The sequence below is a fragment of the Rattus norvegicus genome, chromosome 7, assembly GCF_036323735.1.
Source record: "Rattus norvegicus strain BN/NHsdMcwi chromosome 7, GRCr8, whole genome shotgun sequence".
NCBI lineage: Eukaryota > Metazoa > Chordata > Mammalia > Rodentia > Muridae > Rattus > Rattus norvegicus.
Genome location: NC_086025.1, coordinates 122,335,582 through 122,362,818, shown reverse-complemented (window position 1 = coordinate 122,362,818; position 27,237 = coordinate 122,335,582). Strand labels below are relative to the sequence as shown.

Below are 27,237 nucleotides of genomic sequence, written 5' to 3'. Positions count from 1 at the left end.
ACCCATCCCGTCACCCACAAGCACTGATTTCCCTGTAAGGCATGTACAACAATGTCTGTCACACATAATGCTGGACATTTAACAAATGTTTATAGCACCTTCCCAGCTGGGTGCTACCCTGAACACCAGGGACACAGTAGTTAGACAGGGCCCTGCCCACGTGACTGTACACGAGGCACGTAAGAAAGGAACACAATTGTCAAGCACTGGGGACTGTGGGGGGTTGGGAAGAACACAGGCAGGAGGCAGCTTGGGGCTTCCTCATCTCTACTCTGCCCTCATTCAACCTCCAAAACCCAGGAAAAAACCAGGTTAAGCCAAGTCGAAGACCACAGAACAGGCCCCGCCCACTGGAAAGTCCCGTCCTTAGAAGAACCAATGAGGGCAGGAGGCCAGTTCCAGTGGGCGGGACTAGCAACGGACAGGGGCGGGGCGTCGTTGCCAGGAGTCCCTCCTTCCTCTCCCGCCGCGTGGGCTGTGGAGCTGACCAGAGCGCGGGCCCAGCCAGAGGTGAGCGAGGCCGGCGCGCCCTGGGATCCGACTGTCTCGGCATGCCCGGACCTTAGGGCTTCTTGGAGTCCGGTGCGGTCCCCACGGTACTTACCGCCCCACAGGAAAACCCTCAACCCTATAACTCGCCACTTGCTTACGTCCCTCACGTCTCACCTGCCTCTTTTAACACCCCACCTTTCACCTTGGTTGGTTCCTACACCCTCAAAACCTGACATTTTCCTTCATGTCCTTATCCCACAGCCTAATATTCCATCCTTCAGTCTCCTCCTCCCACACTCCAGGTACCTCCGCTCAGTCTCTTCTTACCACAGCAAAAGTAGCTCCCTGGATTTCCTCACCTACACCCTTGTTCCCCTCCCCTCAGCCTCTTCAACCCATACTGAAAATGCCTCTCCTCATCTCCCATCTCTTTATCTTCTCCTCAGCTTCCTCACCCCATACCCCTGATGCTACCCCTCATCTCACCCCACATACTTACCTCCCCGCCTCAGCTTTTTCAGCCTACATCCCCAAATGCTTCTTCTTATCTCAACCCACATTCTTTTGTTTTATGTTTTGTTTTGTTTTGGCAGGGGGTAGGGAGTCGGGAGTGAGGAACTTTCAAGACAGGGATTTCTTGGTGTAGCCCTGGCTGGCCTGGAACTAGCTCTGTAGACCAGGCTGGCTTCAAAGTCACAGAGATCTGCCTGCCTCTGCCTCCTGAGTGCTAGGATTAAAGGCCTACACCATCACACCAAGGCTTCAACCCAAACTCTTACTCCCTCTCCTCCACTTCCTCACCCCTCAGTCCAGATGTCTCTCCTTGTCTCTTCACTCCACATTCTATTATCCTACCCCTTAGAATCTTCAGCCCACACCACCCATCCTTACCTCTCTCCCCTTATCTCCTATACCGTTGCCTCCTTTCACCTTCCTCAACTCATACCCTAGAAGCCTCCCTTCAACTCCTCACTCCACACTTTATCTCCCTTCTATCAGCTTCTTCAACTCATATCCTTACCTCCTTCCCTCAATCTCCTTGTTCCTCTAAGACTCTGGTCAAGTCTTCAAATTCTAAAGGTCCCTTCATTCAGTCTCCTTACCCTATATCCAAAAGAAAAAAAAAGTGCCCTTTAGTTTCTCATTTACATCCAAAGCCCCCACTCTTCAGCACAAATGTCTCCTTCAGCTTCTTCTCCTCACTGTTGTGTGGTTTGAATAAGAATGCTCCCATAGGCTCATGTATTTGAATGCTTAGTCATGAGGGAGTAGAACTCTTTGAAAGGATTAGAAGGATTAGGAAGTACGGCCTTGATGGAGTAGCTGTGGCCTTGTTGGAGGAATTGTGTCACTCAGGGTGAGCTTTGAGGTTTCAAAAGCCCTTATCAGGCCTACAGGCTCTCTCTGTCTATGGATCAGGATATAGCTCTCTGCCACTGCTCCAGATCCTGCTTGCATGCCACCATGCTTCCTACCGTGATGATAATGGACTACACCTCTGGAACTGTAAGCAAGGCATCCAATAAAATGCATTCTTTGATAAAAGTTGCCTGAGTCATGGTATCCTCACAGCAATACAACAGTTTGGTTCCAGAGAGTGTGTATTGCTGTGACAGCCCTGACCATATGGCTTGTTGGGGGAATATAGACTTTAGGACTTTGGATTTGGAAAGCAGTTGAAGGCTTTACATGGGTCTTTTTTTTTTTAAGATTTATTTATTTATTATATTTAAGTACACTGTATCTGTCTTCAGATACACCAGAAGAAGGCATCGGATCTCTTTACAGATGGTTGTGAGCCACCATGTGGTTGCTGGGAATTGAACTCATGACCTCTGGAAGAGCAGTCGGGTGCTCTTAACCGCTGAGCCATCTCTCCAGCCTTTTTTTTTTTTTTTTTTTTTTAAAGCTTTACATGGGTCTTAATGGGCCATACTAGTAGGCACATAAAAGACGACGGTGCTGAGACAATGTAAATCCTGACAGCTCAGCTCATGAAGTTTCAGAGGTGAAGAATATTTGTAAGTGGCCTAGAGACAATTCTTGTGATAGTTTGGCAAAGAATGTAACTACTTTTTGCTCTTCTTCTCCAAAAAAAAAAAAAAAAAAATCTGCCTGAGATTAAATTTAAGCTTTTTTTTTTTTTTTTTTGGACTAATGGCATTGGCATAAGAGGTTTCAAGACAGTCTAATATTGATTGTTTCACATGGCTATCTGTGACTGCTCTTACACAGTATCTATAGTGAAAAGGAGCAAGTAGAGCAAGAAAAACATATAAAATGTGCAGTGCGAGGACGAAAGTAACCCCAGGGAATGTTTTATGGGAGCCAAGTTCAGTAAGAGAGGGGAGGGGGAAGGGAGGGGAAGGCAGAGGGACAGGAGGGAGAAAGTGGAGAGGGAGAGGGGGGAGGGAGGAAAGAGAGAGAGAGAGAGAGAGAGAGAGAGAGAGAGAGAGAGAGAGAGAGAGAAGCAGAGTTTGAAGTTTGCCCTTCGGTCTTGCTTTGGTTCAGTATTTCCTTGCTGTGCTCCCTTTTCTACATTTTGGAATGTTGATGTATATTCTGTGCTATAATATGTTGGGAGTATGTGATCTGCTTTTTGATTTTTATTTCACATGGGGCGTACGTTTAAGAAAGATGCCACAAGTTTCAGAAGAGACTTTCAAAGCCTGCGCTAGACTACGGACAGGACTGTTGAAGTTGGAGTGAATGCATTTTTTGTTTTATGCCGTGACTACGAGCCAGTGTGGGCCAGGGAATGGAGTGTGGTGGTGGGAAGAAGAATGGCCCTCATAGGCTCACATTGCTTGAATGCTTGGTCACAAGGGAGTGGAACTCCGAAAGGATGAGAGCGATTAGGAGGTGTGGCCTTGCTGGACTAGGTGTCCCATGGTCAGAGGAAGTGTGTCACTGAGGGCGGGCTTTGCAAAAGCCCGTGCTAGGCCTAGGTGCTCTGTGCCTGTAGAAGAGTTCGTAGCTTTCAGTGCCAGCCCCAGCACCTGCCTGTATGCTGCCGTTCTCCCTGCCATGGTGATACTGGACTAAGTCTTCTGAAAGTGCAAGCAACCCCCCCGCCCCCCGCAGTTACATGCTTCCTTTATGAGCTGCCTCTGTCATGGTGTCTCTTCACAGCAATGGAACAGTGACTAAAACAATACTCAGGTCCCTTCGCCTCACACCCACAGCCTACTCCTGCTCTCCTCACCTTCCTACCCTGCAGAGTCATAGGACCCTTCCCTCCATCTTCTCTCCCCAAACTCCAATTAGACCATACAGTTCCTAAATAAAAGACACAAGGTTGGGGATTTAGCTCAGTGGTAGAGCTCTTGCCTAACAAGCGCAAGGCCCTGGGTTCGGTCCCCAGCTCCGAAAAAAAAAAAAAGAAAAGAAAAAAAAAGACACAAAAGCCTTTATATTTCTTATAAGCCTTAAAGCATTAGAGCTGGGCAGATATCAACCCTTTATGCTATTTTTGTCTACTTTCCTGTCAGTAACACTGAGATATGACGTGTTCCACCTGGGCTGCTCCTGCCCTGACAGGCCAGCCCTCATGGCCATGTGCTCATGATCCACCTACCCTATGATGACTTCTTCCTTCCTCCCTCCTCTCTCTCCTCATCATGGTTCTTGTCTGAGACCCCAAGCCCCGGAACCTTACCTCTGCCCCTTCTCTGCTGCCCAGCCCAGGTTATAGGCATCCTTATTAACCAATCAGGAGTAATTTGGGGGACAAGATTTACACAACAGAAGCTGTTGTGTGTGAGAGTTCACTTGTCTTGGGGCAACCAAATCTTGGGATACAGTGTTTAGCATTTGAATACATAGCAGAACCAGACCAACCCCAACACACCTTCCCTCAAGCTCTCCACACCCTAAGTCCCCTGACTTCAGTCTCCTCAGCCCCAATTATTCCAGATGCTTCCTCTTACTCTCCCTACCTCATACCCTAAGACCTCTTCCTGCAGTCTCTTAACTTCCTGCAGGGACCTTAAACTCCCTGCCATCATTCTCTTCTCTGCACACCCTAAGCTCCTTTTCCTCAAAATTCTTACATTACATCCCAAGACTCCTACCCTTAGTCTTTCCCTCCAAACAGAAGAAGCAGGAGGGTTCTTCTCACCCCACATCCTAAGTCCTCCCCTTCAGTCTCTACTTCCCACATCACAGACATTTCCTCTCAGTCTCTTCATCCCCAAACCCTGCTCCCTGCTGCATTCTCCAAACACTACACACCAAGTCCTGAAGTCTACATGCCCTAGACTAATGCCATCTGCCCTGGGTCTAACTCACCAATCTCAATACATGAATTCTAACCCTGAGATATTCTTCACCCACCTCAGCGCTCAGATTCTCTCCCTGGATCTACTTTCTGACTTCATCAATTTCTAGAATCCAAAGTCATGTGGCCACAGCTCCTATTTTTCTACCTGCCTCATGCTCTGTGCCTCAGTTTGTCTGATCCTCTGTTTATAGCAATATGTTTTGTTGCCTCATCCCCTCCCCCCCGTTATCTTGCCTGCCCCTTAAACATTTTCTACTTGTCCTTCAGTGTCCTTTATCTTGCTCATCCTCCACACCTATGTTTTATACCCAGATGTGTTACATACACGTCATCCATCTTCTCAGGACCATGTTAGGTACTGAGGAGCCTTCAGTCTTTGCTGAACTACCATTGCTTCTCTGTTGTACACCTAAACACCTGGAGGGAAGCAGTGAAACACCTAAACCAAAAGCAGGTTGAAGAGGAGAGAGAACTCAAGCAAGGCAGGAACCTTGAGGCAGGAGGTAATGTAGAGGTTGTGGAGGAGTGCCCCGTAGTGGCTTGCTCCCCTGAATTGCACAGCCTGCTTTCTTACAGAACCCAGGACCACCAGATGAGGGGTGGTCTCACCTATAATGGGATGGGTCCTTCCTGATCAATCACTAATTAAGAAAATGCCCTGCAGGCCTTTAGACCAGTCTTACATTTTCTCAATTAAGGTCCCCTGCTCTCCCTCTAGCTGTGTCAGGTTGACATAAAACTAGCCAGCACATCTGTCCAGGTGCTAGTGACCTCCAGATTGTTAAATGTGATAATCACTTTTTATTTATTATTCTACTTAGAATATTTCCCTTCCTCGGCTTCAAAGACATTAATCTAACCTGGTTCTGTTCCTTTCTCCCTGACAGCTTCTTTTCCCTTTCCTTTGCTAGTTCATCTTCCCAATCAGACCTCTTACCAATTTTCCTTCATTTCCTAGGATACTTCAACTAGTCATGTGATTTTGAAAGTCATCTATACTCCAAAAACAAAATAGGAGTGTGCAAACACATTTTTTCACTATACTGTTCACAGTATTTATGACATATTCACAATCTAGCTACTTTTTACTACTTCCATTTCTAACGAAGAGTCTGGTCCAAGCTCTCTCATCCTTTATCTGAGTAGGATTTTGAATCAACTCCTCTTTGGTCTATCCTTAATGGTGTGGCTACCATGATTCTTTTAAATTATCATTGAAGGTGTGCTACACCTCTTCAATCCTCCAAAGAAAAGCCAAAATTCTACAGAAATACCCGCCCCCATCTCTTAATGTCCCTCTCTCCACTTCTCCCCAGCTTTGCTAACGTTATTTTGCTTACCCACCCCCAACACACTTGGCCTCAGGACTTTTCTTTGTTGTGTTCCTATACACTGAACTCTTCCCACAAGATATTCATAGAACTCTTGGGCTCAAGTACTTCCTTCCTTCTAGTCTACTTCATCTTTCAACCAATCAGAGGACACTTTCTGGCCCACGCTAAATGGAGTGGTTCCTCCTACTTCGTGAACCTCCGAAACTGCTCCATTTTCTCCTTAGCACTTTTATCATCACCTGATATTTATATATGTGTGTTGCTGGCTGCCTCCTCTGACTGAAATGAAAACTCCACAGGGACTGAGACTGCTACGTTTTGTTCACTGATGTCCAAGCACCTAAAGTGCATAGTATCCAATAAATATTTGTTCTAGGAAGCGCAAGGCCCTGGGTTCGGTCCCCAGCTCCGAAAAAAAGAACCAAAAAAAAAAAATATATATATATATATATATATATATTTGTTATATTTGTTGACTACCCAAATTAGTCAGCTACACGGTCCTCTGTTCTTACTGGCTTTAATTGTATACTCCTTGGCTCCCTACATTTCTGACTGCTTATCAGTCTTATGTCATTGTTTCCTTCTGCTTTTTAAGATGTTTTGGTTGTTGTTTTGAGAGCAGAGTGCAAAGAAATCAGAGGTAAAAGATTAAAAATGGGAAAATAGAACTCCTGCCTTTTAGAGTTGGGGTCCAGGCTAGCCTCAAACTGATGATCCCTGTGTCTCAATTTTCTGAACAGCTAGGATGACACGCATTTTGCCATACCCAGCTCCTGCTTGTTTTCTCTTCTTTCTAACTCATTGTGAATGATATCTCGCACTACATTTTGGGAAGAAATTGTACAGTGAAGAGAATCATAGTATTTAATAGCACTTACCTTGGGTTTTTATTGATGTGATAAAACACCATGACCAAAGGCAACTTGGAGAGGAAAAGAATTATTTCAGCTTACAGTTCCATTTCACAGTCCATCAATGAGGGAAGGCAAGGCAGGAACAAAGCAGGAACCTGGAGTCAGGAACCAAAAAGACCATGGAGGAATGCTGCTTACTGGCTTGCTCCTCATGGCTTGTTCAGCCAGCTTTCTCTGAGAACTCATGACCACTCACCCTGGGTTGACACCACCCACAGTGGGCTAGGCCCTCTCACATCAGTCATTAATCAAGAAAATGCCCAACAGACTTGCCTATAGGCCAGTCTTATGAAGGCATTTTCTCAATTCAGAGTCCCTCTTCCCAAACGACCCTAATTTGTGTCAAGTTGACATAAACCAAATACAACACTGTAGTGAGGACAAAATCTATGCTTGTTTAGACACTAATTATTCAAAGCTCTTTCTCACCTAATTTTAGTATAGTATTTTTCATCTCTCTCTCCAGTCTAGAGTTTCACATGTCACCACTTTTCTACATGTAGAAGGACAACTACTTAGAAAGTAGTTGAAAACTACACTGGTTTAGGAAAGTGACAGCAGTTGGTGCTCCTCTGGTTCCCATGGCCTCGCCATCCACAGGCAGTGACTGGTTTTACGGTGCCAAGCATGAATCCCCTCCTCTTAAGAGGGTCTGTCCAATCAGGTGGCTGTTGGTTACCCACAAGTGTCACCATTGCATCTTTTGGAATTCCCCGTTGTGCTGGTCATTATTGTAGTTCCTAGGCATTACAGCTGGATAGGACTACTGATCTCGGTTTTCCTCAGCAGTTTGCAAGGCTCCTTCCAGTACTATGAGAACTATTCCTCAGGGGTGAGGCTTCCAGGTCACATCCAAATTGGCTCTTCCAATTCCAGTGTCCAAAGAGTGTGGTATCATCAGCAAAAAGGACTTACCTTCTTTTTCCATAAGGTACTCAGGGCACTGGCTGTAGCGTAAGTTTTAGGGGTGTCTTTTGAATTGCCCTGACCAAAAACGGAAAGGAAGTTACCTATACCTACCTAGCAAAGGGCTTTCTGATAGATGATAGTCTATGGATTTTGGGGTGGGAGGAGTACTGTCACTCTGGTTGGTGTAACTTCAACTAAACTCTGTGTGTGTGTGTGTGTGTGTGTGTGTGTGTGTGTGTGTGTGTGTACCCATATATACATAAAACATATAATGTAATTTTAAGTAACATAATTCCCTATGACATTTTAAATATCCTTAGTGTTATTTGCCCCCTTCCTCTGTGTTGCCCTCCCCAACCCCTCCTTAGGTTAGTTTCCCCCACATCTATTTTTTCCCATTTTCCCCTCATAGCCACTGTATCCTACTATTCCCCTCTCCTGTCCCCCTACCATATATGCCACCCCCCCTTTTTTGATACAGGGCCTTACTCTGTCGCCTTTGCTGGCCTGTAACTCCCTGTGTAGACCAGGATTGCCTTGAGCTCATACAGATCCACCTGTCTCTGCCTCCTCAGTGCTGGGTTGTCATCATTTAGACTTTCCTGGTATCTGTAGCCATTCAGGCTAGACACTTGCTGTGGTGGTTTGCATGAGAGCGGCCCCCATAGGCACATATGTTTGAATGCTTGTTACCCAGTTAGTGAAACTGTTTGGGAAGAATTAGGAGGTGTGACCTTGTTGGAGGTGTGGCCTTGTTAGAAGAGGTGTGGCCTTGTTAGAGGGATATGGCTTTGTTAGAGGGGGTGTGGCCTTGTTAGAGGGGTGTGGCTTTGTGAGAGGAGGTGTGGCCTTGTTGGAGGAAGTGTGTCACTGGAGGTGGGCTGTAAAGTTTCAAAAGTGCTTGTTCTCTCTCTCTCTCTCTCTCTCTCTCTCTCTCTCTCTCTCTCTCTCTCTCTCTCTCTCTCTCTCTCTCTGCCTGCTGCCTGCCAATCAGGATGTAAAGATCTCAGCTCCTGCTCTAGTGCCTGTCAGCTTCCCATCAGGAAGGTCATGGACTCTACTGCCCTTGGGAACCATGAGCCCCAAGTAAAACGCCCTCTTTTAGAGAAGCTGCCTTGATCATGGTGTCTCTTCACAGCAACAGAACACTAAGACACGCTTATCTAAAAGTTCAGAGCTTGTATCCACAAGCAAGGGAAAAGGTGGTATTTCTCTTTCTGGGTCTGGATCACCTTACTGGACATAACCCACTCACCTGTAAATTTCCTGATTTTATTTCACAGCTTAATAGTATTCTGATGTGTTTATGGGCCACATTTTCATTATACGTTCTTCAGCTGAAGGGCATTTAGGTGTTTCCATGTCCTTGATATTGTAAATAGAATGGCACTGAATGTGCTGAGCAGATATCTATGGAGTAGAATGTCAATGGCATATACCCAGCAGTGGTATAACTAGCTATACAGAGGTTTTATTTTTAGCTTTTAAAGAATTCTCCAGATTTCCAGAGTGATTGCAGTTTTAGTTTTATTTGTTTAAGGAAGGATGTCATGTAGCTCATGCTGGCCTCAGACCTGTTCCATGGCTGACAATGGGATAATCTTGAATTCTTTCTCCTTTTCCCTCTAATTCCCAAGTGCTGGATTACAGCGTGTGTCACCGTGGCCAGACACTTCAACTCTTAAATGAACTGGTATGCAAGGACCGTGGTACACGCCTGTAATCCTAGTACCTGAAAGAAGAGGAAGAAGGATCAGGAGTTTGAGTATCTTTTATTACGAAGCAAGTCTGAGGCCAGACTGACCTACATGAGACTTTACCTCAAAAACAAGCAAAAAAAAGTCAATACATTGATATTTCATTAAAGTTTAAAAATCTTTTTTTTAAAGTTACCTTTACAATTCTCAAATTTTTAGAAAATTGTACACTAGGGGAAAAATGTAAGTGCATTATTCGTGTCCCTCTAATTCTGCCTATATACCTATATACCACTGCCAGCTCTTGATTTTGTTAATAGATATATTAACAGAGCCAACCACTTAGGGTTGGGTGCTTGACCCTGAAGAAAACGGGTTCTTCTTTCATCATCGTTGACTGAATACCTGTGGATATTCACCTAAGAAGATAGCCATGTGATATCTTCCTCCCCTCAGGTTGGCATGTTGACTGCTATGGTATCTGTAGGTCATTTGCAGGCCGTATAATTAAGGTCCTGTGGTCACAATCTCCCTGTCGTGTCCAGGAGAAACTGTCTTGCAGCAGTCATCTGGTCCTCAGGCTCTCACAGTATCTCCACCTCTCTTCTGTAATATTCCTTGAACTTTAGGCTGAACACCCCACAATCACTTAGACTATGGGTTTTGACCAGTCGAAACAGCCTCTGTAATAGACTATCTGTAATAGCCTCCATCTGCTACAAAAAGGAGCTACTTCAATGACGGATGGGAGCTGCTCTTATCTATGAATGTAAATATTAGAATATTAGAGGACAGTTGGAAACGATTATTTACCAGCATGGTAGTAGCAGGTTGTCCTCCAGGGCCTATGATCTCTTCAGCCACAGGCTCTTGGCTAGGTTTACAGTACCAGGCATGAGTTTCTCCCAGTCAAGCAAGCTTTTTAGGTCTGAACAGATAGCTCTTGGTTACCCCCAAGATATAAATGCCACTATTACAGCATTGAGAGTATCTTGCCTGCCCAGTAGGTGTGACTTTCAGGCTTTACAGTGGAGTAGACTTGTTGATAATTTTCCCCCTTTGGCAGCTTATACATCACCTTTTGACACTATGAGACCTAACACCAGCTTCATTTCTTCATGCCCTGTGACAGACTTGTACGGGAGCATCAGCTATAGGGTGTTGCCTTCATGTTATGGCGAGCAGCAAAGAACAATGGCGATCACCTATATTGATTTGTGTGTCTCCTAGACTTCAGTCTTCACGTTTGAGTGTGTAACTTGGAGTAGCCGCCAGAAAAGCAGAAAGGAACCATTGTGCGGTGGTGGTGGTGAGAATGAGCTCTAGAGAGGAGTGTGGCAGGAGACAGATGCTAGAAAGGGAGCTACATGGAAAGTGGGAAGGGGGATGATACGGAGGGAGAGGAAGGAGGGGTGAATAACGCTAAGGATGTTTGGGAAAGTCACTGGGAAAGAAGCACCTTCCCCATGTCAAGGTCTCACAGTGTCAAAAGATGATGTATGAGCGGCCAAAGGGGAAAAGTACCAACAAATCTACCCCTCTGTAAAGCCTGAGAAGCAGCCTACTGGACTGACAAGTTGAACAATGCTTCTCCCAGGAGCTACATGCAAAAAAACCCCAGTCCCAGGCAAATGAAACCTCCCTGTGAGTTGTTTATAAAGCATATAAAGTCTAGCAGCAGACTTTAGTAATAACTTTTAAAACGTTTTTGTTCTTCCATGTACAAACTTAAGCTCATCTCATTATAATTGCAATATTGTGTATCTTTTTAAATGCCTCAATTGCGTTAACACCTGCGTGATTTCTTAATAGGTTCTTTTCTTTGGATGGGTTTTAGTTTTGGTTTGGTGACTGTGTATGGTTCTTTGGCAGATTTCAATATGTAACGCAAACTGGCTTAAAGCTCATGATGATCCTCTTGCCTCTGCCTCTCAAGGGCTAAAATTGTGGGCAAATACCACCAAGCCCAGTTCTCTTAATAAATTCTTACAAATATCACATCAGGCTTACAATGAAGCTTGCATTCTCTTAAATGCTCCCAAACTGTTAATAAGCTTTAGTTAAAAATTCCGGTCTAGGGGTTGGGGATTTAGCTCAGTGGTAGAGCGCTTGCCTAGCAAGCGCAAGGCCCTGGGTTTGGTCCCCAGCTCCGAAAAAAAGAAAAGAAAAGAAAAATTCCGGTCTGTAATCAACTATACTTTTTAAAGTAGAATAGTAAGATTGATCTAATACTCTAATGTGCCAAATTCTCTTCTATATCCAAACGCACTGAATCATGAATATTCATAATTATTGCTTTATCCTTGTTAACATTTTCCACTTGAGTATCCTACTTTCTCAGGTTGTAAATTGCTTGCATACTAACAAACACATCATCCCATACAATTTTGGGAATTTCCACTCTTTATTTTTAAGTGCTTCCTTTTCAGTTCAGGAAATTCTTTACACTAGGAGAATAATAGTTTAAATGCAGCAGACTGGGCTGAAGAGATGGCCCGGTGGTTAAGAGCACTGACTGCCCTTTCAGAGGTCCCGAGTTCAAATCCCAGCAACCACATGGTGGCTCACAGCCATCTAATGGGATCTGATGCCCTCTTCTGGTGTGTCTGAAGACAGCTACGGTGTACTCACATACATAAAATAAATAAATAAACCTTAGAGAGAGAGAGAGAAAGAAAAGAATCTTCCTGCTCAGTACCCCCACCTCTCTGATTTACCCACCAATGCACTTTAACCTTGCCTGAGTCATAACTTTCCTTGTTCTTTAAGCTCTAAAACTTCACGAAACTACTTCAACATTGGAACGTAAGGGTGGTTCTGATTGATTCCTATTCCCCAACTGGCTCTTGATCCACCAATACTGATGCTACCAGCCAATGGGTGTGATTCCTCCCACTCAAAAAAAAAAAAAAAAAAAAGAATGCAATGGACTTTGAGAAGATGACTCTGCCCTACTTTTACCTATCTGACACTGTATCCTTAGTCTCTGGGTAATTCCTGCACATCACTTCCCCATCTTGGTGCCAGGCCTCTCCACCTGTACTCTCTCCCTTGGCAATCTGATCTTTGTCTTTCAATAGCATCTCTATGTGGATAGTATTCATATTTCTATCTCTAGCCCGCCCTCCATAACTCAACCCATCTAGCTTCCTACCTAGCATCCCCATTCAGATGCATAGCAAGTACAATAAATTTAGATTGTGAAGGTTAGCTTTAATTGTCTCCAGGGAAGACCATCTCAGTGAGAAATATCTGGATAAGGTTGGCCGGTGGGGGGCTGGAGAGATGACTCAGTGATTAAGAGCACTGATTTCTCTTCCAGAGGTCCTCAGTTCAATTCCCAGCAACCACATGGTGACTCACAACCATCTGTAATGGGGATCCTGTCCCCTCTTCTGGTGTGTCTGAAGCAGCAACAGTATACTCACATACATGAAGTAAATAAATAAATTCTTAAAAAAAAAAAGGTTGGCCTGTGGACAGTCTGTGGGAGATTGCCTTGACTGTGAAGTACGTGGATGGCATCATCCCCTGGGGGCTGGGTCCTGTCCTCTAGAAGAGTGGAGAACATCAGCTGCACATTAGTAAGCATCATGCATTCTTTCTCTCTGCTCTTCTCGACTAGGGATGTGACTTAATGCTTCGTCTCTGCCTTGACCTCCTCACAGTGATAGACTGTGACCTGGAAGTGTAAGCTGAATAAACCCTTTCCCTTAAAATGGCATCTGTCAGGGTATTCTATCATAGCAATGGGAAGCAAAGCTAGGACAGAAATTAGTATAGAAAGTGGGGCTGTTGCTGTGATAAACCTGACCATGTAACTTTTAAGCCTAATTTCTAAGACATTTACTCTATGTGTGTGTGTGTGGGGGGGGGGGAGACAGAGAGAGAGGGAGGGGGAGACAGAGAGACAGACAGACATGTGGAGAACAGAGGACAGTTACAAGAATCGCTTCTCTTCTTACACGATGTGGGTTTCCAGGGATTGAACTCAGGTTTTCACGCTTGGCAGAAAGCACCCTTACCAGCCAAACCACCTCACATTCAAAATTGCTTTTTTTGTGGAAAGGATGTAAAACATTTGATACTTTGGGCTAGAAAAGCTATTGAATGACTGAGTAATGTAAGCAGAGCTTAATGGGCCATTTTTGTGCTTGGAAGGGAAATGCAGACAGACAGTGGAGAACCAGCTCAGTGGGTTCAGATGCGAACAAGAAGTCTATTAGGAACTAGGCTCGTGAGCACTGGTATGGATATTCATTCTGTTCATGTCTTGGGGCCTTGCATGAAGTTGGATTTGAAAGTAATGGAGTGGTTTATTCAGCAGAGGAAATTTCAAAGCAAGACAGTATTCAGGCCGGTGTTGCAGAAGCAGCTGAAACTGAGAGAGATCAGCACCATTGTGGAGAAGCTTCCTGCTCTGCAGCAGAACAATAGGAAGGGTTCCTCAGGGTCAACACAGAAGCTCTACAGCTATGGTCCAAGGAAGCCAGGGTACACCATAAGCTAGCAGCAGAACTGGGCAGTGTGGTAAGCATGGTTCCACGTGGCACTGGTTTGGGAACCACGCTAGACGCCAAGATTCAGATTGGGAAGAATAGCTGAAGCCAGGCACCATGCGTAAGGGTCAGAGACCCTGTGGAAAGGCCTTAAAAGGCCACTGAGTGACGATGTGAAGGTGAGGGCTCGGTGAAGGCATTGGAGTGCTGAGACACTGGAGATGCCGGGACAGATTTCTGTAGCCACCCACAAAGCAGAATTTTTCTCTTTCATTTTGTATTTCTTTTGGTTCTTGCAAGAGAACCATGAAGATTTTAACTTTGTCATCTTGCTGGTCCTTAGTTATGGATTTCCTTCATCATATAGCATAGATTTGTAAGGAATAGCCATGCTTTCTTTGTTCAACTAATTGGGTACAACTCACGATTGGATAAGAAGAGTCATCAGAGCTACACTGAAACTATAGTGAAATCATTATCTTTTGAGTATTCATAATGCTGTACCTTGAACCCAGGCCCCTCACTGAGCTACATGAAGACTGTGTTTCATCCTGAAAGAAACAAAAAGCTCTTGAGTTTCAGTGGTACCATATTTTCACATCATTAAAAAAAAAATAAGTCATCATGTAAAATGGGCAGGACAAGACAAAGTACAGGAGGAGGGTCTTTTACAGAGATAGCCCAGGAGAAAGGTGAGGGTCTGCACTTCTGCTCAGATGCTGTGCCCTCAGGTCAATCTTCCTTCAGGTGTACTCATTCAGCTGCCTCCTGAAGGCTCAGTTAGAGGCCTCATAGAACAAGGCTTGTGGTTTGCCCTCTAATCAGCTCCTTCTCCCAGGCTTCCCCATGTCCTACATCACCCTCTGTCATTCGTTCCTGCAAACCCAGACTCATCCAATCCTCCTGGTTCTGCTAGAGGATTCTCATCCTGTGGATGTATGCTGGGCTCTTCTACTGCGTATCAATCATTACCACGCCATGATGAGCTCCACAGGGCAAAGTTTAGTTTGCCAGTAGCTCCCAAGCTCTGGACTTTCTTGAATCATGAATGTTCTAGAAGCAGATAAGATTGGTGGCTTTCAGTGACTTACTATGTTATATAAGAGGGCAGGCTTCCGTGCGACTTCTTAGTCCTGACTGGAATTATTTGATGAATAGTGATGCCATCCATTTGGCTAAAAGGTGAAAGATTGGGAAGGGGGAAACATTAAAGTAACTCACTGTTGAGTTTGACATTCCCTAAGGAGAAGGGCGTAGCAAGTGTCCAAACAGACTGGGGTTTAAAAGCACGACTTGAAGACCAAGTGGTGGCAGTGCACACCTTTAATCCTAGCACTCGGGAGGCAGAGGCAGGTGGATCTCTAAGTTTGAGGCCAGCTTGGTCTACAGAGTGAGGTCCAAGGCAGCCCGGGCTACACAAAGAAACTGCCTTAGTCAGGGCTTCTATTCCTGCACAAACACCATGACCAAAGAGCAAGTCGGGGAGGAAAGGATTTATTCAGCTTACACTTCTACACTGCTGCTCATCACCAAAGGAAGTCAGGACTGGAACTCACACAGGGCAGGAACTTGGAAGCAGGAGCTGATGCAGAGGCCACGGAGGGATGTTTCTTACTGGCTTGCTTCCCCTGGTTTGCTCAGCTTGCTCTCTTACAGAACCCAGGACCACCAGCCCCGGGACGGCACCACCCACAATGGGCTGGGTCCTCCCCCCTTGATCACTAAGTGAGAAAATGCCTTACAGCTGGGTCTCATGGAGGCGTTTCCTCAAGGGAGGTGCCTTTCTCTGTCATGACTCCAGCTTGTATCAAGTTGACACACAAAAGCAGCCAGTACAGAAATTTTCTCTTAAAAAAAAAAAAAAAAACAGACAAAAACTAAAAGCACCATCGAAATCTACAAGCTAAACAGGATAGCGAAGCAGTGGGCATGTGGGCGTCGCCAGAGTCTGCTTTGTGCCGCCCGAGGGGCCTGCACTGACATTTGAACGCCAGTGAAGGGTCCACAGAGAGCAGAGAAGGAGCGCTCAGGCAGTCAGAGTTCTTGAGAGTTCTAAGTTCAACGCCAACAGGAGGATTTTGACCAGGAGAAAACAGCTGAGTGGTAGGTACTGAAGAGAGGTTAAATATAAAGAAAGAGGCACCGTGAATATGCCATTTGTCACTGGTGAGACCTGTTTCAGGGAGAGGCAGAGAAATATCAGATTACCAGCGTGAAGAGGTAGGAACTCCAGGACAGGTCAGTGCATGCAGCCCGACTATAAAACAGGGAGGAACCCCACAATAAAGGCTCAAGGAACATGTTACAGGCCTTTTGTCAGACACTCACACTCAGCCCACTCTCATACGCACCACCCATTCTTAGAAACCATGTTACTTACAAAAACAGCAACAGAGAGGTGAGTTCCCCAATGAGAAATAGCACCACATTCCAGAAGTGACACATTTACAGATCCCCAAAGACCATACGCCCTGGCCCAGACCCCAGATCTGCCCCATGCTTGTCAGGGGCCTTCTGTTCTACCCCCAGAATTTCACCCTTATCCTGATGTGCTGACCTGTACCTGTAACTTTGGAAACAGGGGCAGGAGGATCAGGCGTTCAAGTTCAAGGCTAGCCTGGGCTATGTGAGACCAATCTTTCAAAACAAAACTTTCCTTTAACAGTTTAAGGATGGCAGATACTGACCAAAAGTAACTTGGGGAGGAAAGGGCTTATTTTGTTTTACAAATTTCAGTCCATAACCAATGGGAGCCAGAGCAAGAACTCTTGAGCAGAGCTCAAGCAGAACCGGAGAGGCAGAAACTGAAGCAGGGGCCGTAAGGAGTGCTCCTCACTGGCCTGCTTTCTTATATAGCCCAGGCGCACCACCCACCGTGGGCTGGGCGCTTCCATGGAAATTAGCAATTGCAAAATGTCCCACAGGCGGGGCTGCAGAGGTGTAGCAGTTAAGAACACTGGCTGCTCTTGCACAGGACATGAGTTCAGTTTCCACCAGCCACGGTGGCTAGCAACTGTTTAACTGTTTAACTGTTTATAATGCTAATTACAGGGGATTCAGCGCCCTCTTCTGGCCTTCACTCATGTGCACATACCCTCCACAGACAGACAGACACATAGGCACATGTAGTTTAAAAATAAATCTTTAGGACTGCAACGATAGCTGAGCAGTTAAAAGCATGGGCTGCTCTTCCAGCAGACCCCAAAATCTCCAGAACCCACAAAGCCCTTAGAACTGTCTAACTCCAGTTCCGGGGGATCCGATGCCTTCTTCCGCCCTCCTCAGACACTGCAAACATGAGATGCACAGGTGTACAGACAGGCAAAACACCCATACCATCAAAAAAAAATAAAAATAAATGAACCTCTAAAGGTAATATTAAATTAAATAAATAAACCTTTTTAAGGAAAGGAAGGAAGGTACAAAGAAAGACAAAAGAGATTTTCCCACAGGCCAGTGCAGTGCAGACAGTTCCTCAGCTGAGGTTCCAGCTTCTCAGATCTGTCAGGTTGACAACTGACAATAACTATGACACATAATAAGGGTCGAAAAAAGAAAAGAGCAGGGGCTGGAGAGATGGCTCAGCGATTAAGAGCACTGGCTGCTCTTCCAGAGTCCAATTCCCAGCAACCACATGGTGGCTCACAACCATCTGTAATGGCCCCGATACCCTCTTCTGGGTGTGTTGGAAGACAGCTACAGTGTACAAATATACATAATAAATCTTTAAAAACAGAAAGAAAAAAAAACAGTTCACAGTGCCATAGTCTGTGCAGACCCTTCCACACAGTTTTCGTCTAACCGGCACAGTACCTCTACTCTGGGGTGTAAGCGGTGATGTCTTACTCTGAGAGAAGGAGAAACAGTTGTCGGAGGATTGCTCGTGGGTGAGCTGTAGAGCGGGAGCTAAAATGTCAGTAAGTCCCATGCAGCTCCTCCTTCTTCCCTGCCTAGATGGCTGATTCCGATCCTGGGGAAAGAAGCTATGATAACATGCTGAAAATGCTGTCCGACCTGAACAAGGACCTGGAAAGGCTGTTGGAAGAGATGGAAAAAATCTCAGGTAGGATGCCTTCCCAGTCAGCGTGCCTCCCTCCTTTCCCCAGACATCCGAACCTCTATCAACGCTCTCTCTAAGGAGGGTTCTCCTGACATCCTTGCGACTTTTACGGCTTGTAACTATAGCAACACAACAGTTGACACTTACAGTGATTGAGTGATTGTGATTTTCTCCCACGGGACGGCACCTAACTTCCACCATTGGACCCAAGTTGTCGCCTTCATGGGGGCAGAGTACAGAGGCATGCACATGGCGCAGCACCAGACGCTGACTCGCCTGTGCAGCAAACAGCGAGCTTTCTGTGATCTATTTCAGTAGGAAGGCTTGAAATGACCGTGGTAAGACTCGCGTACCACCGAAAACAGGAAGCACAGTACTGCGGGGAAAACAGCAACACGGTGGGTGCATTCCTTCATCCTCAAGACGGAATGTTATTGTATTCAACGCGTTTCCATGAGGCAGTAGCAGCAGCAACATAGTTTTATATGTTCTTAATTCAAAATATGTATAATCCCAGAGGCATGCGCGGATCTCTGAGTTCTAGGCCAACCTTGTCTCCAAAGCGAGTTCTAGGGCAGCCTGGGCTACACAGAAAAGCCCTGTCTGAAAACAAAACAAAATACTTTTAAAAAAATCATGTCTTATAATCCTTAAGCCCAAATTTTGCTACAGAAAACAGGAGGGGGCACTTTACAGGGCACAGAACATAGATACTTTACTCAAACGAGAGCAAACTGGCTGTGAGTGTGTAAGGGTAGCTGAGCCTGACAACCTGAGTTCAGTCCCTGGAGCCCACACAGTCAGTCAAAGGAGAGAATTGACTCCTATAAGTAGTCAACCTGCGACCTCCACACGTGCACCATGGCCCACGAGCATGTGCACACCAGCACTCGTACACAGGCTCCTACATGCACACAATGCACATAAACTCCTGTAGGCTCACACACATACCCATAAATACAAGATTAATGTTAAAAATGTAAACCAAAAAAACTAAATAACTCCAATCTAGTTGTTTGGCCTTTTATTGAATAGGTCTACTATGTGCCATTTTAAGAATAAACTTGAGCTGAGTAGTGCTGTCACGTGCCTTTAACCTCAGTCCTTGGGAGGCAGAGGCAGGTAGATCTCTGTGAGTTCGAAGGCAACCTGGTCTGCAGAGCAAGTTCAGGATAACCAAGGCTTTACAAAGAAACCTTAAAAAATTAAAAATAAAAATAAAGGGCTGGAGAGATGGCTCAGCGGTTAAGGGCATTGACTGCTCTTTCAGAAGTCCTGAGTTCAAATTCCAGCAACCACGTGGTGGCTCACAACCATCTGTAATGAAATCTGATGCCCTCTTCTGATGTGTGTGAAGACAGCTACAGTGTACTCATATACATGAAATAAATAAATGTTAAAAAAAAAAAAGAAACCTTATCTGGAGGGTGGGGGGATATAAATTTGAATAAAAATTATTCCTTTCTTAAAAGTGGTTAAGGGCCGGGGATATACATTGTGATGGTTTGTATATGCTTGACCCAGGGAGTGGCCCTATTAGGAGGTGTGGACTTGTTGGAGTGGGTGTGTCTCTGTGGGTGTGACCTTAAGACCCTCACCCTAGCTGCCTGGAAGCCAGTCTTCCACTAGCAGCCTTCAGATAAAGATGTAGAACTTTCAGCTCCTTCTGTACCATGCCTGCCTGGATGCTTCTGGACTTGATACTGGACTGAACCTCTGAACCTGTAAGCCAGCCCCAATTAAATGTTGTCTTTTATAAGACTTGCCTTGGGGGGCTGGGGATTTAGCTCAGTGGTAGAGCGCTTACCTAGGAAGCGCAAGGCCCTGGGTTCGGTCCCCAGCTCCGAAAAAAAAGAACCAAAAAAAAAAAAAAAAAAAAAAGACTTGCCTTGGTCATGGTGTCTGTTCACAGCAGTAAAACCCTAACTAAGATGGACATTGATGTGACTCTTTGTAATCTTAAAATATAAATTAAGATGAGAAATATGTACATGTTATATTAAGATGGCTAACACTAATAGTTATGTAGTGTTAGGTCTGAGAAAAAAAATTCCACGACTGTATTTAGAAATGTACAAGGGACTGGCCAAACAACTCTCTTAGCCTAAGTTGGTGTTTGAGAGAGTAGCCCCTCACTGGCTTTTCAGATCCTTTTTATGGGGAAGGGCTAGGGTTCCTAGAAAACAGCTGTCAAGATAATTGGCTGTTAGTGGCCTGAACAGAAGAGTGGGAGACTCAGGGATCATGGCCACCTGTGGGGTAGAGAAGTGTGAGAATTCATCCCAAGAAAGGGGAGTCATCACGGGTGTTCAGGAGATTAGCAAGGTGAGGAGGGGGGCATACCTCATGGGGTTACAAGTTCAGCATAAGTTGAAAAACATGGTTTGCAGGATTGTTTGGCTCAGGAAACAGAAACCCATTCTTGTAAAGCATGGAGCGTTAGTAACAAAGTGTAACAGTGTGGCTCCTTAATAATGTGGCTGCTCTCTGGGCTTCATAATAGCTCTGATTGTCCTAGGATTCACTGTGTAGACCAACCAGCCTGACCTCAAATGCCCCATGCCCCTGCCCCTGCCCCTGCCTTGTCTCATAGTTCTGGATTAAAGGGCTATTTAGTATTCTTCTGGGTTAGTGAAGTGTTGACAATAACAGTGTATGATTCTTATACACCAAGTTGATGTCTTTTCCATATGCTCTAAATACATTATCTCTTTTACTTATAACAATTTAAGGGGAATGTATATAATTATTATCACTGTTTATGGATGACACAAGTCTGTGGTGGAATGTGGCTACCATGTGTCCAGTGCTCTGGGCTCATTCCCCAGCACTAACTCTACCTCTCCTCACCCCTCCAGAAAAGGAAAGGAAAGAGTAACGTAACTAAGTTTTCAGGAAGAACTCTCTAGGTCTTTATTGGCAGTTCTGGAGTCAGTGCACCCAAGGAACTGTACACTTTTGCTGATTCTCCCTTCACAGTCATCACAGCTTTCGTGCTCACTGTCTTTTTACCAAACTACCCCAGCAGCTTAGGGTTTGCTATGGAAGCTTCCTAGTGTCAGCATCCAAATCTGTTTCTGCTCTCTCCTGCTGCGGGGCCAGTCCAGGAGGCTGGAACCAAAGCATCGGCTATGGCCCAACTTTGGAAGGTAATAAATCTGGACTTGGTGTAGTTTGCTGGTTCTGGCTGTTTCTCCTAAGATTGTAGTCACAATACCAACCATGGCTTCAGTCTCTGAACACTTGAGTGAGTTCAGGAAAATCTACTTCCAAACACAGGTAGCTGGTGACAGAATTTTGTTTCCCTTTCTTTCTCTTCCTTTTTGATGATGATGGTGGTGGTGGTGGTGGTGATGATGATGGTGGTGATGGTGGTGGTGGTGGTGGTGATGGTGGTGGTGGTGGTGGTGGTGGTGGTGGTGGTGGTGGTGGTGATGGTGGTGATGGTGATGGTGGTGGTGGTGGTGGTGGTGGTGGTGGTGGTGATGATGGTGATGGTGGTGGTGGTGGTGGTGGTGGTGATGATGGTGATGGTGGTGGTGGTGGTGGTGGTGGTGGTGGTGGTGATGATGGTGATGGTGGTGGTGGTGGTGGTGGTGGTGGTGGTGATGATGGTGATGGTGGTGGTGGTGGTGGTGGTGGTGGTGATGGTGGTGGTGGTGGTGGTGGTGGTGGTGGTGGTGATGATGGTGATGGTGGTGGTGGTGGTGGTGGTGGTGGTGATGGTGGTGGTGGTGGTGATGGTGGTGGTGGTGGTGGTGATGGTGGTGGTGGTGGTGGTGATGGTGGTGGTGGTGATGGTGGTGGTGGTGGTGGTGATGATGGTGATGGTGGTGGTAATGATGATGATGATAGTGGTGCTGGAACCTTGGGAATGCCAGGCACATAGTCTTTCCCTGAGCTATGGTCTTAGCAGGAGGTTTTACTGTGTGGCCTCATAGGGCAGGTCTTAACTTTACCTGCCATTTCTTTGTCACAACACATACTGTTTACTTCCTTCTCAGCATGTTTCACAGCTTCTGGCGACTTGTTTCCTGATGATCTGATGATCTGTCTCCTACTGCAACTTATCACGGACACTTCAGGAACACAGATGTGTCCACTCTATACCTTGCTATATAGTGCCAGAGACGCCCCAGCAAATAGCAGCACAGAGTGGCAATTAGTAAATAGTAAATGAATGGAAACCTCAAGAGACACTTCTGAAGCGGAATGTAGTAACACACACACACACACACACACACACACACACCTGTGTAACCCCAGTGCTTTCAAGGTTCAGGGTCATCCTCAACTACATAGCAAGGTTGAGGCCAACTTGCACTACATGAAACTCTATCTTTACAAAACAAACAAGACAGACATATCTCCTATTCTATAGATTCTAAAATATTTCCCTTAGATCAGAGGACAAGAGAGCTATGCAAACGACAGAGTGCCTGCTGTCTTTCTGCTTGTCTCTTTACAGTGCTCTGAGCCGTATGGCTAGCTAACCTTATTAATTATTCTAACTAACCACAGGCGTGAAGGGGCCTCCTTGTATTTAAAATACAGATGTCACCAAAGTCATTTGCAGCTACAAGTACTCTTTTTCTTGACTTTCATTTTAAATACATCTATTTTATGTGTAGGAGTATTTTTGCCTGCCTGCAAGTATGACTTGCACATTTGCAATGCTCATAGAGGTTCAGAGCAGTCCCCTGGAATTGGAGTTATAGACAGTTGTGAATGGTCATGTGGGGATTAAACCCCTGTTCTCTAGGAAAGCAGCGATGCCTTTAACCACTGAACTATCTCCCCAGAATACTCTTTCTAGAGGAACCTCCTTGGGAAATTTTCTCTTAGGATAGAGTTCTTGCTTCTCTTTGTTGACTTTTTTTTTATTCATGAGGTTTATTCTTCCCATGTTAGGAATCAAACAGAGGTTTCATATATGCTATGAAGGGTGTGGTGTTTGAATGAGACTGGCCCCCATAGACTCGTACATTTGAATACTTGGTTCCCAGTTCATGGAACTGGGAAAGATTAGGAGGTGTGGCCTTGCTGGAGAAGGTGGGTCAGGACTCTCTGTCTTTGCCTGCAACTCATGGTTCAGATATGAGCTCTCAGCTACTTCTCCAGCACTCTGCCTGCCTGCCAGCCTGCCTGCCTGCTGCCGAACTCCTAGCCATGATAGTCATGGACCCGCCCTCTGAAACTGTAAGCGAGCCCCTAATTAAATGCTTCCTTTTATAAGTTGCCTTGGTCCTGATGTCTCCTCACAGCAATGGGAGTGACCATGACAGAGAGCTTAACCACTGAGCTCCAGAACAGAGTAGGTTTAAAGGGTGTGTTCATCCCTGAGCCTTATACAAGGATTTTTCTTTCTCTGCCTTGGCCTAGGAAGCTCAGAGGAGTTAGTATGTAGTGCTGTGGGGTACTATGTGCGATTCATTCTTTGAGCTTTTTATCCCCTACTGTTATTTTCTTTCTTACCTTAAGTCTTTGCCCTGAGCACCTAAATTATTTACTTTATAATAAAACGTTTCTAATTTTAAACAATTCTTCTCTTCTGGGTGTCTAGTTTCACTGCTCAGTATTCTATCTTCTGCACAATATTGAGTATGGACACAATCCAGCCAGGTCCTTTGACAGTCATGACAAGGGTCACCTTTCGTTTAGTCCCTGATAAAATTCCTTATTTCCATCTGATCTCTCATGGGATGATCTTTACGATCTGTAGGTCTCCAAGCATTCCGTCCAGCATTGCCTATATTCTCTATGAAGACACGGTTTCTCTCCAAATCCCTCTTCTCTTCCTGACCCAGGGTTTCTGTTAAGGCTCCACTTATTCGCCGTGTCATGCACTTCTATCACACACTATTACCGCTAGCCACCTCTACCCACCACCAAAGATGCTCCCATACTTTCGGGTGTTCGTTATAGCAACACTCTCCGTCCAGGCACCAATTCTGACTAATCATCTGGGGAGTCTATAATAAATGTCCACAGACAAGGTGGCTTTAAAAATAAGCATTTATTTTGCATGGTCCTAGCATCCAAGACATCCAAGATCAAGGTGCCAACAGGTTATGTGGTGAGAAATCTCTTCAGCGTTTGTATAGTCGTCCACTTTCTCGTTGTCTCCTCACATGGCCAATTGCAAGTGCTGTGTCTCTTATAAAGACACCAACCCCATGAGTCGTGAGGACTCCACCCTTATTACCGCATGTCTGCCAGAGGCCCATCACCTAATACCGTTAACTTGGGACCATACTTGTACATAAATATAGAGCTGCACATACATTCTGTTCATAACATGTATCTGTTTGGTTCTCACTGGAAGATAGTAGACGGTCTCTATTTTGTGAATGAGGAGACTGAGTTTGCAAATTTGCATCCTTGTTCCAGTTCACAGAGCTAGCAGGTAGGGAGAGGGCAAGCAGCTCTGCTCTGGCTTCCAGATCCATATGTCATCTGCTGTCTGGGGTTTGGAAAGGGTGGTCTGCAGATCCTTTGTGCTAGAATGATTCCCAACCTGCTAGACCAAATATCAGTGTATAATGAAATGGGCCAGTGTTCTACATTGTAGGAAGTGTCCCAAGTGCCACTCCTGATCCAAACACCAGAGACTCCCAGTGCTAGGAGTAGAGACGTACGCACTCTGTTGAGACCATGCATGATCTCATTACCTTTTCTGGTAATTTTTCCATAACTAAATATCTGCTTCTCTCCACTACTTCGAGTCTGTGATGAGGTGATGTCGCTTGCATGTATGGACACATGCACGTCTCTCCCTAGTCATTTTCCTATAGCCTCATTGGTTAATTTTTGTGGTGATATAATTTCCCAACATATCCACTATTTTTTACCCTCGTAGAGGAATCTTAAGGGCACATGTCTGCTATGCTATGCTGTCATGCAGAGGGGCAGCCCATGTTCTGCTAAAGTTCTAGAGGGAAGAACCAGAAGTGGACGCTGCAGAATGAGTCACACACACACACTTCACTGCGTTTGCACAAGAACCATGTGTTTACTTCGAGGCCCAGGAGATGCTACTCTGGAAAAAGCAGAGATGCTTGTCTGTGTGACGGTGAATGTTCAAGGATTCCTAACAGCGAGGCTGTCAAGCCTTTCCAGGAGAAGGACCCCTGTGCCTTACAGGTGTCAGGGACAAGTAGATAGGTGTCCCAGGTCACTGAGCACAAGAAAACATACAATTTGGATCTTGTGGGTCTAGAAATGGTCGGCTTACCTGAGCATGTAAGCTTCGGTAGTGTAAAAATGTTGACTTCTTAGGCGTCACCGGCAACCATTAGCTGTGGACTACATACAGGTAAGGGCAAGGTTTTGCTGTGGTTTTCCTCCCATTCCATAGCAGATCAGCCTCCAGCTTGTTTCTGTTACTGACTCAAATACTGAGAAGTTAAGACTTCTAGAATATTAGCAGGTGTCATTGTTGCTAATGTAGAAAGACGTTTTATAGGTGTTTATAGCTCCTTATAAGTTTTCACTCCTTGGGATACTCAGTGTTCCCAGGGTCTTACCCCTAAAGCTGAGCACAGTGGGGCCTCCACAGCGTCAGCACCTGTCACCTAACTGGGCCTGTTTGGTTATTGTAGTGCAGGCAACCTGGATGGCCTACGATATGGTGGTCATGCGTACCAACCCCACACTAGCAGAGTCCATGCGCCGGCTAGAAGATGCCTTCCTCAACTGCAAAGAGGAGATGGAGAAGAACTGGCAAGAGCTACTCACCGAGACCAAACGCAAGCAGTGAGCCGCCATCTGTCACCAGCCTGTGGGCCGAAGCCAGGGACATGGGTCCAGAAGCCCAGACGTGTAGCCGTGTGCATGGTACTTGTTTCTCAATAAACTTATTTTCAAGCAAACCAACGCCCCCCTCTCTGTCTTGCACAATAGTTGACCCAACTTGACAGCAGATTTCGTAAGCAAAGATGAAAAGCGTGAGGAATGCTTTCAGTGAGCCAAACGCCGGTCTGTATCAGTTGTACCAAGCATAGAAGAGAAAGAAACAAAACCTGGCTGGCAAGATTGTGGATGCAGACACTTGCCCGAGATTGATAGCCCGAATTCAGTCCCTACTCCCACATAGAGACTCGGGAGAGAAGCAGTTCACAAAGCTGTTCTCTGGCCTCTGCACTCCCACCATGACACATGCGTTCCCCTCACAATAATCATGAATAAACTCTCTTTAAAATATTTTATTATTTGACGTGCATGGGTGTTTCGCCTGAATGTATGTCAGTGCACGACCTGCAGGCAGTGCCCACAGAGGCCAGAAGAGGGTGGTGTACAGTTCTCTGGGGTTGGAATTACAGACGGTTGTGAGCTACTGTGCGGACGGATTCTAGGAATCAAACCTGGGCCATCTGGAAGTGTAACCAGTTCTCTAAAACACTGAGTCATCTCACCAGCCCCTAAATTGCTTTTTATTTTTTTAAGGAATAAAATGGCCCACTTGAGATAAACCAGGTTGAAGGTCAGGACAGACAGCAGCACTCAGACCTGCCTAAAGTGGGCTCTCCCTGGATGAAGGGAGAAAGCACGTCCTTTTGAATGTGGTTTGCAGAAACAGGTGTCCAGAAGAGGGTTAAATGCCTCGTCCTGGTTCATGCCAGTAACAAAAAGGAATATCTAGAGTAAAAGGCAGGGCTCGTCTAGAAGGGAGCTGGTAAGACCCGTGTGGGAGAAAGCTTTAGAGAGACTCACTGGTGCCAAGTGGTCCTGGGCCAGTCTGGGCTAGGACTCTGGGCCCTAGAGTGACGATCCAATCAGGAAATAGGATATTTAATTATCTTTCAGACCTGGAAGGAGAGTCAAGCCTGACTCCCAAATGACTTCAGGATAGCAAAAAGATCCCAGATTGAGGACATTTCCTGAGGAGCTCTTTGCGTCCTCCTCCATCTTGAGAGAACGTAGAAGTTCAAATAGGTTTCTAGTGAGTACCAAAGGATCCCACAGACAGACGCGGCTTTGATAAAACTAAGACATCCTAAGCAAATAAGGGCCTGGGCCAAAATCAGCAAGGTGTAGTGGGATCCAAG

General features: G+C 45.6%; 1 protein-coding gene across 4 annotated transcripts; it reads left to right on the top strand.

Moving 5' to 3' along the window:
• Nucleotides 1-210: 210 nt before the first annotated feature.
• Nucleotides 211-26,392, top strand: Syce3 (synaptonemal complex central element protein 3). Of its 4 annotated transcripts, XM_017595121.3 has the most exons (4): nt 211-510; nt 18,085-18,193; nt 18,506-18,588; nt 25,792-25,937. In XM_017595121.3, exons 1-4 carry the CDS (start codon nt 379-381, stop codon nt 25,846-25,848), a joined length of 381 nt encoding a protein of 126 aa, XP_017450610.1. In that variant the 5' UTR covers nt 211-378; the 3' UTR covers nt 25,849-25,937. The 4 variants fall into 4 exon arrangements, with proteins under 4 accessions (XP_017450610.1, XP_006242306.1, XP_006242308.1 ...); XM_006242244.5 differs by lacking the exon at nt 18,506-18,588 and having other exon boundaries at nt 25,792-26,061; XM_006242246.5 differs by lacking the exon at nt 18,506-18,588 and having other exon boundaries at nt 438-596; nt 25,792-26,061.
• The last annotated feature ends 845 nt before the right edge of the window (nt 26,393-27,237 follow it).